The 12,271-nt window shown below is 42.5% G+C and overlaps 2 protein-coding genes across 2 annotated transcripts; one reads left to right on the top strand and one right to left on the bottom strand.

The window, feature by feature from the left end:
- Positions 1 to 2,993: 2,993 nt before the first annotated feature.
- Positions 2,994 to 7,052, top strand: MELLADRAFT_111646 (uncharacterized protein; the record flags this gene model as incomplete). The annotated part of the gene is made up of 6 exons (XM_007416064.1): positions 2,994 to 3,465; positions 3,543 to 3,697; positions 4,832 to 5,159; positions 5,885 to 6,078; positions 6,686 to 6,707; positions 6,769 to 7,052. 6 exons carry the CDS (start codon positions 2,994 to 2,996, stop codon positions 7,050 to 7,052), a joined length of 1,455 nt encoding a protein of 484 aa, XP_007416126.1.
- Positions 7,053 to 8,552: 1,500 nt separating this feature from the next.
- MELLADRAFT_67636 (uncharacterized protein) lies at positions 8,553 to 10,328 on the bottom strand (the record flags this gene model as incomplete). Its single annotated transcript, XM_007415993.1, has 5 exons — positions 8,553 to 9,140; positions 9,278 to 9,504; positions 9,622 to 9,767; positions 9,952 to 10,040; positions 10,158 to 10,328. 5 exons carry the CDS (start codon positions 10,326 to 10,328, stop codon positions 8,553 to 8,555), a joined length of 1,221 nt encoding a protein of 406 aa, XP_007416055.1.
- Positions 10,329 to 12,271: the final 1,943 nt, after the last annotated feature.

Raw genomic sequence — 12,271 nt, 5'->3', positions numbered from 1 at the left:
AAAGTTGAAACACCAGCATACCTGGTAAAAGTGTTGGTCTAGAGTCTGGTGAAATAAAACAACATCTGATCAAAATAAAAGTTACGAATCACGGGTAGAGTTATAGTTACTATGGAACGGTTAAGACAAGCAAAATGAAAACAAAAGAACTCGCCTCGCTAGTCTTTTGCTTTCAAGAATCGATCAAACAAGTGAATCAAATTTAAAGGACCTGAACGAATAAGAGGAGCCATAAACTATTGGCTCATTTGGGGACAAATGCGAGTTGGGGGAGGATGTGGAAAGCGGAATATACCCTCCTTACTCATCCTCTCTTTATACGCATCTTTTTTAGCGTAGACTTTTTTTATGGGCTCATATTAATTTTTACTCGCAAGCACCTCATCTCACTTTTCAATTCATTTTAATTCAATTTAATTTATTTCCTTATTTCGAAAACAGCTATAAAAGACTAATAATTACAAGGCCAAGAGAATGAAATAAAATAAAGTATAAGAAACAAAAGAAGTAAAGAAGAAACAAGTAAGAAGAAGAAAATCGAAAAATGGAAGGAGAAAGATTAGTTAGTGACTGTACAAGAGAGCTCGGGCGGAGAAGGAGGAAGAGAAACTTGCCTAAGAAAGATATAGAAAAAAAAAACTGAAAGAAGACTTATAGATCGATCTAGAATAAATAGAAGGTCAAGAGAATAAGATTGAATTAATAAAATTGAAACAATACATTAAAGAAGAATAAGAAACAGCTTACCATCGAGAATTGATATCGGTCGGAGCGAAGATTTGGACAGGATATTGAACAAGCTATAAAATCGATCGAAGAGATGAAGAAAGAAAAATAGAAAAGAAAGCAGTTAGTTAGTATTAGAACAAGAAATACAGAAGGAAAAGAGAGAAAGAGGACATACCTGAGAAGAAAGAGAATCGAATGAAAGGAATGAACTAATCGATTGAAATCGAGATGAAGCTAGAGAAGGATGAAAGAAAAGGAAAGCGATTAGAAGTTAGTTAGTAATCAATAAGAAAGAATAAGAAAAGATAGAAAGAAAAGAAACCTACCTTGAGAAAAAAAGAAAGGGAAAAGAATCGAGTCGAGTTGAAGTTTTTAGTGTGGGAGGAGCCAAGCAAATCGGTCGGATGAGGTCGGAGCAAAATAAGAGGGTCGGTCGGAGTTTTGGAGCGTTGAAGGTATATAAGGAGTTGTGCTGAAGGATAGAAGGGGGGCATCAAATCTGTGTGCGTAGTATCTTGTGTGGATCGTATCGTGTAGTTCAAGTGTTCGTATTTGTGTAAGATTCGTGTCCGAGGGTCTGTGTGCGTTTTTAAAAGGGTCATCGAGTGCCCTAGATAGAAGATAAAGAGTTGGAAGATTTTGTTAGTTAAACAATTATCAGATTGAGAAGTGAAAGATTGAAGATAAATGACTTACCTTGTTTAAGAGACTGTTGTGATCAATTATTGTTGTTTTTGTTTTTTTTGTTTTGTTATTGGATTCTGAGCTGTTTGTGCTGAGCTGCGTCGTAAACTGGTCGTGGACTGGTCAAAATTCGGGCTGCTTAAAGCCCAACTCGCCAAACCCGCCTCTTGATCCAAGTCGAGGCCGGGTCGAACAGGTCCCGGGCTACATAGACCGGACCTGTGTGTAATTATTCACACATCGCCATAAGATCTCTAAGATTCGAAATTCACATAACTTCGCATCTCAACGTCGTGTAGAGTCGAGTGTGGTATCATCGGAGTCCGGCAAACCTTGCGGATCCTTTGAAAATCTTAAATTTGTGTTACGGGAGGAATTCGTAGGGAATAGAAAATTGTTAAGAGTTGTTCTAGTTCTTTTCGAACTGCAATAATTTTAAGGTTGAAGGCAGCGTAAAAGCACCGTAGTTTCATCCGCTCTCTCGAGTGGTGATTCTTACCTTCTCCGGCTCAGCCTACGCTACACTGCGTAGGAGTTCTACACCGTGACAACGCCTAACCACCAGCGAAATTTTTTGCATATTTCAGGGCGCTGCGCTGTGTAGCAGTGCACTCGCAGTGCTCTGATTAATCATTGCGGTCAACCATAACACACTGGTTTTGTGCAATGATATAACTGCGGCAACCCGCACTTGTAGCAGGGCTACTTAGCTAGCCTACTCGTTAGTCCTCATACAGATATTGATACTTGTCACACATCCTGTATGCTCTTAACATGTATTGCCATTTACTTATACAAGCCTTTCCAGATGGCACCACATTGTAATACCGGCCATTGTAATAACCGGTCTCAGGGCAACTTGCCTTCTCATTTGTATTCTCTTATAAGGAACACTTCGTTTCCCTTTCTTGAATTCTTCAGACCTCAGACTTCCTTTATTTCTTTTACATTATTAATAATAATAGTTATCATCATCTTAGCCAATCAATTCGATAAACTCCTTTATCTCTTTGATAGTCCACTAAGATACAGTTCCCCTCACTTTTACCTATATCTCGATTTGAGACCAATTCCCTTTCCGGAAATAGCTTAACGGTAAGCACTTAAGAAAGTGCCCGTTACACACTGAAATGCCCAAAATATGGGGTATTGCGCCTTGCATTGCAGGCAGAGTCATCAAATCAAGGGATGAGGTTGAAGGAGGGTGTTTGAGTAAGAATGGAATGTAAAGGAACACACATGAATTTACACAAAGCTTGTAAACATGTACAGGCTCTAGCACATATGTAGTGTGATTTAGCCCCTCCACCAAACTGCCCCTTCACTCAATCTACATATCGAGCACCAACCAATAAGGACCTCCATACCTCAACCGGACAACACCAGCTCAAAGTAGACCGAAGATACATTCAGCAAGGGGCCAAGATGGAAACGAGAAAGACATCAGTATGTGTCCCACATTCTGAATCGGTTGAAAATTTTTTCTTGCTTCGAACAAAGCCTTATAAATACTCACGTTGTTTTTTCCACTCTCTCCCCAGCTGTCTTTCCACTATCAATTTCATCTTTCCTTTTCTGCCATGACTCCTCGTTATAAACCAGGCGCCGCTGCTGCTGCGAACCTCAAGGCAGCCAACCAAGCGCAAACTGAACTTGCTAAGAAGGCAGCAAAAGCATCTTCCCGATTGTCCTTGTCTTTGCTTCACCCACCTTCTCCTACTGGCAGCCGTAGTCTTTGTCCCCGTAGCCCACAATCTACGCGAACCAATCCTGGTTTTGTTGCCCAGCCTCGAGATTCCCGTCTTGCAGTACCATCACCATTTTGCCAGTCTACAACCTCTAAAGATCCTATTGAGATTCTTGACACTAAACTCACAAGTGACGACAGAGACCCCGAAGAATCCTCAACTGAGGATTCATCAGACAAAGGCACAGACTCGTCATCGGTCGAGTCCACGGCAGAGCAATCCGGAGGAAAGCCAAAGAAGAAAAAAAGAAAGCTTTCGAAACGCAAGAAGGGAAAGGGTTGGGCCAAAGGGAAAAAGAAAGTATGTATATACCACTTAGTTGTCTTTTTGCCTTGTAGTCATGTTTAGTGAACTTAATCCCATTCTTGCAGCGTTGACCAGTTTCAAAAGCCCTTGTCAAAATGGTTGAAAACAATTCCGACATTGAGTTGATCTCCAACCCAAACCCGAAAAAACCTGGCAGATCCAAGCAAACCGCTGAGGAGACCAACAAGCTATTCAGTTACTATGGTGAACCTGAATGGGACAAAGAGAACGTAAGTGTAATCCCAATAAACCTTTGAATCACATATCGCTCACCTTTCTTTCAATTTCCATCTATTGCCATCTATTACTCTCCCTCCCTCTTTGTCTCTCACTCTTGTTATCGTATCCAGCCCAAAGATACTGAACCGAAGTCATGCCCTTGTTTGTGGTGCGTAAGAGCTATCGCAATGGGGCGACCAATCACTTTAACCTCAAAGGTCACCGGGATGGTGCCATTGGACGTAAACCTTGCCGTTCCCAAGACAAAGCGATCGCAGCTGGCGTCAAACTACCTCCAACGCATCAAGAAGAAGTAGAGGCAGCCAAAGGGCACAAGACTTTGCTCCTTGACATGTTTTTGGAGATACCAAAGTTCACTGTTAGGTTGCTGAACTGCATGCTGGTCCTTTGGCTAGTCAGACATGCACTACCTTGGAACCGAATGGCTGACCCGATGCTCATTGCAGCCTTCCAATTTGCTAATCCATCCGCTGTTTTGTACACTCCAGCTTGGGCTGCAAGGGAGGCGATGAAGCTTTACAAAGGTATGCACAATGATGTGATACAAACATTACAGGTCAGTTTTGTAGTTTTATGTTTCTTCTCTTACTACGTGAAGAGCTTTGTCTGACATGATAGAATCACAGAATCTGCCTGGCAAATTCTGCTTGATCCATGACGTATGGACAACCAAGCGAGGTCGACGGGCGTTCATTGGGGTATCAGTATCGTACATCGACAAGAAATGGAAATTCCATGTTCACCATCTTACCCTCAAGTTAGTTGCTTGGAATCATTATGGAGCTCTCCCTGCTCGCCCAGTCGGACGTTTTCTCATTAGGCATGGCCTACACAAAAGAATAGGTCTATCTCTCACATGTCTCTTGGTTTTTCCAACACTAATCTGGTCTTTATTTTGTTTTTGAGTCTCCACATGGTAGCCCCACCGACTCTGGTGGTACCAACAATCTCACTGCGAAAGAATTCAAGGACATGTTTTGATTGGCCGAAGACCCGGTCTATTGGGATTCTAGCCAGCATCAAATTCAATGCTATGCTCATAAGCTGGCTTTGACTGTGAAGGTCTTGCAAGTCCTCAAATCAAATCCGGAGTTTGTAAACCGACTGCGCCAAAAGGACAAAAGCTAGCGTTACTTTTACCAGATCTCCCTAAAAACCACAAACCCGTTCCAACAATCATTCTCAATTCCGGTGATGACTTGATTGAAGACTGTGATGAAGATATTGATGAGCCACCATCCAGAAAAGATGGACTCGAACAGTGTGTTGGAGATGACAAGTCTGAGGTTGACGGTGAAGAAGGCAATGATGCTGATGAAATCGAAGCCACGGAGATTTCATCAGGTGATTCATTTTCAAAATCAATTCACAAGGCTAGTGTTCCATTACCTTCCACGCTCTCTTCTTCATACACACCCAGCTTCTCCATCTCACATGTCACACTCTTGAACAGTGTGCCAAGGTTAACAAAACAATTTCACGCAATGGCCCATTAATGCAACTCTTCCATGCAGTTGCCAAAGAAGAAAGCTACACCGGACCGGGCTTGATTGCTGCACACGGTCAGCGCTGGAACATATATTTGGACATGTTGGAGCGATTGCTCAAGGCCGAAAAGGTACTTAAGTCACATCTGATCAGAAACTAACTGTGCTAGTAACTGACAGTAACTGATGTTCTTTGTTGCAGATTGTCAATCACATGTTGAACGAAGATGAGGACAACAATTTCGATGGTGTATTCATCTCACCTGAAGATTGGAAGATGATTGAGGCTCTTACAAATTTGCTACACGTGGGTAATTTGTTTTTCTCTTGCATCCTGAGGTATCCTTTCCTGATAGTGTATTTATTTGAATCAGATATTCCACACCTCAACTAAGTGCATGGAAGGTGATGCTCCCAATGCAGCATCGGTCTTATTCCAGTACAACACGGTCATTGGTGCCCTTAAAGCCATCAAATCCAACACTCCGTACCCTCGGCTAGCCAGCATGATTGGTATCATGATCATCCGACTTGAAGATTATCAAGAAGAAGCGCTCCATTGTCATGCGATCATCATTGCAACTATGTTGAATCCGAAATTTTGAGGGAAATTCTTCAAAAAGCTTTTCCCTGAACAAAGCGAGTCAGCACACGATGTCTTGAAAGATGTATATGAACATTTACTTCAAGATCAGCCCCCTGCCACATCCCCGACTCCAAAGGTAGCTGAACAATCTGAACCCACGACTCACAACATTTTTAAGGAGCACAACATCTTTGCTTTGCAAACTGACACCAAACAACCTGGTGACGCCAAACTTCAAGCTTATCTTTCCGGTAAATTCATGTGCGACGACAATCAAGATATTTTGGAATGGTGGGCGGTAAATAGATCACTTTCCGCGTCTTGATCTTTTGCTTGTACTGACTGGATGTTTTGCCTTGGCCAGTGTCATGATTGTCATTTTCGCAACTTGGCTTCGCTTGCACGTGACTACCTTTGTTGCGTAGGTACGTCATGTGCCTGTGAGCTCACATTCAGTGCTGCTGCAGATGTTATTACGGCCGATCGAGGTGGATTGGCTTCGCAAACGATTGAGCGCGCTGAGGGACTTTGTGAGTGGCTGAAAAAGCACTTCGTGCCCCCAGGAGACTACGGAGAAGCTATGCGGATTGCAGAGAGGATACTGGGCAGGCAGAAAAAGGTTAAGAAGACGCTTTAGGTATTGGGCCAGAAAATGACTGATCATTCCTATCAAAAAAAGGTTGAGAAGGGCTCCTAAGTGGTTTATTCATGCGGTTTCCCTCTTTGTAACCACCAGTCCTTAACTTCCATCATATCTTGTTAGTATGAAACCAAACGCCGTTGTGCAAGATTTTTTAAAGGAATTTTCACAATTTCTTTCGTTGCGAGAGAGAAAAATTGTGTTGCAGTGAGACTCGGATTACCGCAACACAATACAAACTTTTTGGTGATCATTGCGCTCACAGCAAAGCGCAAGAGAATCATGCAGTGAGTTTCTTAATTAGCAGCGCAATTTTTCGCTTTTTGCACTGCACTTTGTTGCGATTAGGCGTTGACCGTGATCCAGTGCTGGATCTTCCCCTGGGAATAATGCACAACTGGTATGAAGGTGTATTACACCAACATTTTAGAATCCAATGGGATTTTGTCTCCCCTAACAGAGAAGATAAAGTTAAGGCAAAACGTAGAAGGTCAGCTATGGAAATTTTGGACCAACATGCAAAGCGAATGCTTTATGAAGAGGGTATGGGAAATGTATGTGAAGATGTAGATGACAACTCACCCGATGGTGAATTTGAATACGAAGAAGATGAAGAGCTCCATGCGGGATAGAACGGTGGTCTTTTTCCAGAAGGAAATATAACTTCATTTCGAAAGCTCATGAAGGATATCATATTACCAAGCGGCATCACACGATTACCTCCTAACTTAGGTGAATCTAAGCACGGCAAACTGAAAGCGGCTCAATGGCACAGCTTGTTTGCCTAAATCTTCCCGCTTATTGTACTTGATATCTTTGTTTTTGACGTGGAAAATATTCCAGTGAATTTAAATCGAGGTCTGATTTTACTTAATATTGCCGATTTGTGCCAATGCACGTATATTGTCTGTGCAAAATCTGTCACAAAAAAGGATGCAGATTTATTTGAATTCTTCTACAAGAGGTATCACCAAAACCCGCTTAAGATTTTTAGAGACTTTGTAGTAATACCAAACCATCATTATGCTCTTCATATTCCTGAAATGATCAGGCGCTGGGGCCCCTTGAATCAAATCGCTGAGTTTGCTGGTGAGCGATTGATTGGCACATTGCAAAACATTGAGACAAACACACACTTAGGTGCGTTTATTTTGATAACTTACTGATATGTTTGATACAATTGGCTAACCATGTGGTTCCATTTGTCTCAGCCGAGATGGACAAAACGATGATGTGTCAGTTTGGACAACTACAAAGACTGACTGCAAACAATTCAATTGATGACATTCTGACTTCAAATTCCAAGCGTCAAAACTCATCGCTCACAGGAAAGTGGATCGTGTTGCAAGATGAACATTATGATATGTTGCTTGCGGAGATTCAGGTCACTTCACCCCGCATTCGCCATCATCACCACCTTCCTCATCCTCCAAACGCGCAAGTATTCCGTTCTCAAGGCGTCACCAAGTCCAATTGGAAAGTATCCGACCATATTTATGTCTCCGTTCTCAAACCAAACAACATAATCAAGTACAAAAAGGATGGAAAAACGCTATGATACGGCAGATATATATTATTCAGAATCCAACAGGTGGCCATGAGGCCAAATTTCTTGTCAATCCAATTGAAGATTTGTTTTTCAAAGATCGAATGTCCCCGTCTAAACACTTTTGCTACATTGGACATCTTCTCAAGTGTGTGATAGGTAGAGTTCAAGAAACTACACTCTTTGTCTCTCCGCATCAGGTTTCAGTTGTCGCCGCGTATAGACTTTTACCAGACAATACTTTTGGAATTGCTGAAGGTGGCATTGTAATGTGTCCGTGTGACAAGAGATCAAAGTACACGGAATCTTGGAAGATTTCACTTATTGTTATTTACAATCTTTGTTACTTTCCCTGTTATTTCATTGTTCAATATTTTCGGTTTCTTTTTAATTGTGAAATGAATCAACTCCGTTTTCAGTAAGCGCATTGCTCTTTCAAAGCAGAAAACATTGGAATAATTTCAAGTACATCACAAAGCAGAAACTGAGCAAGTACAATGAGACACAACAATAAGACACACTTTGGCTACGCAAGAAACACATAAGAAAAAAAACAGAAAAAACATCAAAAAAAATTTGTTTGTCCTCAAGCAGCTTTGTCATCATCACACAAAGCTCCAAAATCTCCACCTGAAAAAAAATCTGACTTGTCATCGGACATTATGACATCGTCTGTATCATCGTCATTGCCTTCATCAATATCCCCATCACCCACGTAATCGGCTTCGTCCTCATGGTCGTCGTCCGGCACGTATGGAAGCAAGAGGATGTCTAAATATTTGTGGTTGAACGCGGCGTCTCCGAGTTTTTCATCAGGATGGCTTTGGGGAAAGAGTGATTGAGATGCATTGGGTAACAGTGCAACTTGATCTTGTTGGGCCACAAGTCGTTGTTGGCCAGGGTGAAGTGAGCGATACCATTTGGGGTCGTAGAAGTCAATAGGTAAGTTTTTTGGCGCCTTTTTGAAAATGGAAGGAACCAGTTCCTTAGGCAATCGACACGGCCTCTTGTGAATCGTATCTCCCGCAATGTCGGCAGCTTTCTTCATCTCAATGTCAAGTCTTCTCATGAACTTGCTGGCATTTTTTGATTGGTAAGGCAGAGTTTTGCTGATGAGGTAAGATTTCCCAGGGACTTCCTCATCGTCACTGTGTGCAAGGACTTTTTCACGGATCTTTTGGTAGCGGGGAGGAAATTCTTTTGATTTGTTCCATTAAAAAACGCCATTCGAAGTTCACAAAGCTACAACATTGATTGGTATTATTTAGTCAAATGAGGCAGAGTAGACGGTAATGTAGAAGATGTACTCACCCGCTCTCTGTGTTTCTGAATACACTTCTTCACACCATCCACTTGAACTTTTCCAGCTTCCTTCGACTCCGTCTTGAACTTGCGTGTCATGTAATGATGAACATAATGATTGTAAGTATTGATGAATTGAGACATGGCATTGACATAGGACGGGTTGACATTTGCGTGATCATAAGCGCTGGTTGCCATGAGCTGGCAAAAGGTGTTGAGGGCAGTGATTTGGCAAGCTGAATTGTAAAGTGAATCGGGTGAATCATTGAGGTTGGGACACCACACTCAAATTCCCACTTTTGCCAAAACCCCATGGATGTAGAGTATGTAAGTTTGTTCCAGATTGTCCATACCTCGTCCAACCTTTCCGCCAGCGCTTTTCAATGACCTCAACGTGAGTATGTCGTTTTGGGCCACCAAGTACCAGCTGCGAGGGTCGGTAACTGCAGATTTGACTTGTTTGGCAGTGGTGAAGCGAGCGTAGAACTCTGTCAGGAGGCTGGGATCCGGCAGGGGGGGGCATCATTGGCCTTGAATAAACCCCAAAGAATCTTGACATGGATGTATAAAGCCTCCTGTTATGCCAAGTCATAACAAAGTTAGCTTTTCTAAACAAATGGCATAAAAGTGGATACACATGCCTTTGTGCTTTTAAAATCTGCGGGGGTCTCAGACGCTAGCACCTGGAGTGGATGGCGTCTATGTGCAGGCGGGGGTACTGGAGATTCTTTAGGTGTAGCGGGAACTTTTGATTTTCGAGGGTCTTTGCTAGCTGATGGCGAAGGTGTTGAGTAATCATTTTGGAATGACAAAGGTCCTGTCTTCATGCGGTTCCAAGTGGATGATGTGTCTGGAGTTGAGCTGGGGGGGGGGCATTCTTTTTACGCACAGATTGCTTGCCAAGGTCTTTGAAGTTGTTGAGTTGAGTTCGAAGGCCATTTATGATGCCTTTGAACTGGTTGGCTTGCTGCTTCAGGCTGTTGGCCACAAGGGCTGCTACAGCCGCATTGGTGACGGGTGTGGCAGCATCTTGGTTGTTTTGAATATTGTCTTCTTGCATATCTTCAGACTAGGCAGGTTGCTTTTCTTGGGATTGCATGATGAAAAAGGCGCTGGATGGGTTTAATTGCAAAGCTTTCGAAATCAGGAAATCTGTGATGTGTAGTAAAAGAACAATAAAAGGAGGTGAGGATGGGGAAATGCAAAACGTTTGTGCCAAACTACGGCCCTTTTTATAACCGCCATGACTAAGTTTTTTTTGATTTGATCAGGTAATACATAGCCCATTCCCAATCCGTACTGGTATCCAACATTGTGTGGTGACAGAAAAGTGGTATGGCGTTGCTTGGCGTAGGTTTGGTAGAATGGCAGATATCAAGATCTCAGTCGGAGTTCAGGAGTACGTAGTGTGGTCTAGTTCAGGCGTGTGACTAAAAAGTGAAGGGAGGATCAGCCAGGCTCAGTCAGGATAGGCCAGATGAACGAATCCTTACGTAAAGAATTGAGCGAGCCCCTGAAGGGTCCAATAGCAATGTAATAGCAAATGATCACAGGGTGCTGGATTTGATTCAGTGGTGCGATTGACCGATGTTGCAAACCCGAAGCCCATGTCGCAGCGCAAAAGCCGGTGTTGCATGCCAAATATACACATGTAACAAACCGGGGTCAATACAGCGACAAACTGTTGCAACCGTGGATGCGACAGGCTTTTGCCCACGGTGTATGTGCTGTTTGACCGTTCAGCAGCAACAAAGAGGCTATACCGGCTGCTGAGCACGCCAAGAATGGTAATCTGTTTGTGTTACAATAGTGCAGGAGGCAATTCAAGACAAAAGTCTGGCCTGTCCCCCCTGGTGCATTGAGGAAAGCCAAATAAGCAATGTTCTCTTTCAAAGCCTCCAGTATCGTATCAATAATTTGTCTCTGCTCCCCAGTCACAACATTCATCATTGCCTCATGCTTTCACGCACTTATGTCCAGATCAACCATGTTGGTACCAACACTTCTTGCATTGTCAGGCAGTCGTAACTCCAATAATGCTCCTCATCTACTTGAGGTAAACCAACAGCTGATAGAGTTTTTTCCATCGTCGCAAGTATATTTTGCATAAGAAATGAAGCATAGTTTAAAAACCAGTTCCTCATCAGGGAGTGGGATACGGGAACCCATTAAATGTGAGATTTGACCAGATATCCTGAAGGTATAGACGCCGTGTTGCCCAGCCACACTTTTGTCGATTTTTGCTCCAAGCAATGTGAACAACAAAGCTTTGTTGTATTTTTGGACCAGGCTGCAAAAATTTTGAGATTCTATTATCATGAACAATTCAATTTCAGCGGAAGTATTTGACTATATTTGCAGTCAAGGAATGCACCCAATTCTCACCTTCATCTGTTGCAGTCAGAAGTGCTTGATACAATTCAGGCACTTGCTCACCCATGTCCTCCGGAAAATAACGCAACAGTAAATCTACTGCACCCTGTGGCAACAGTTTGAATAAGTTGCGCTCAAGTGATTCGCATCTTTTAGACAATGCTCAAGTTTCTATCTAAAAGCTCCCCAGCTCGCGCAATGATTGTCTTGTGGCCCTATGTTAAAAGGTATTTTGTTTGGGAAGCGCTGTATCAATGATTCCTCACTTTCATGTGCCTCCAAAGGTATTGCCGCACTTCTCACACATGCTCTTGGAGGCATACTTATTATCTGACCTTGTAACATAAGGAAATAAACATTCATCAACATTCCATTAAATCATCATCTATACCATGACTTACGTAAGGGTTTGGAATGTATTTTGTAAACCCCTTGATCTCAGTGTAACCAGTTTTCTGTCTAGCTTTGAGAATAAAACCTTGTTACACTTGGTGCTGGGGAATTTTGAACCAATCCAGGGAAAAAATGTTGGTCAAATTTTCTCAATCACAGAATTCTTCTTTGTGACATTACCCAAACAATTTATCAAATAACACAAAATGACACTGGCTTGCTGCTTTTACAATAACC

This window comes from Melampsora larici-populina, assembly GCF_000204055.1.
Source record: "Melampsora larici-populina 98AG31 unplaced genomic scaffold MELLAscaffold_56, whole genome shotgun sequence".
Lineage (NCBI taxonomy): Eukaryota > Fungi > Basidiomycota > Pucciniomycetes > Pucciniales > Melampsoraceae > Melampsora > Melampsora laricis-populina.
This window is presented reverse-complemented; position numbering and strand designations above follow the sequence as displayed.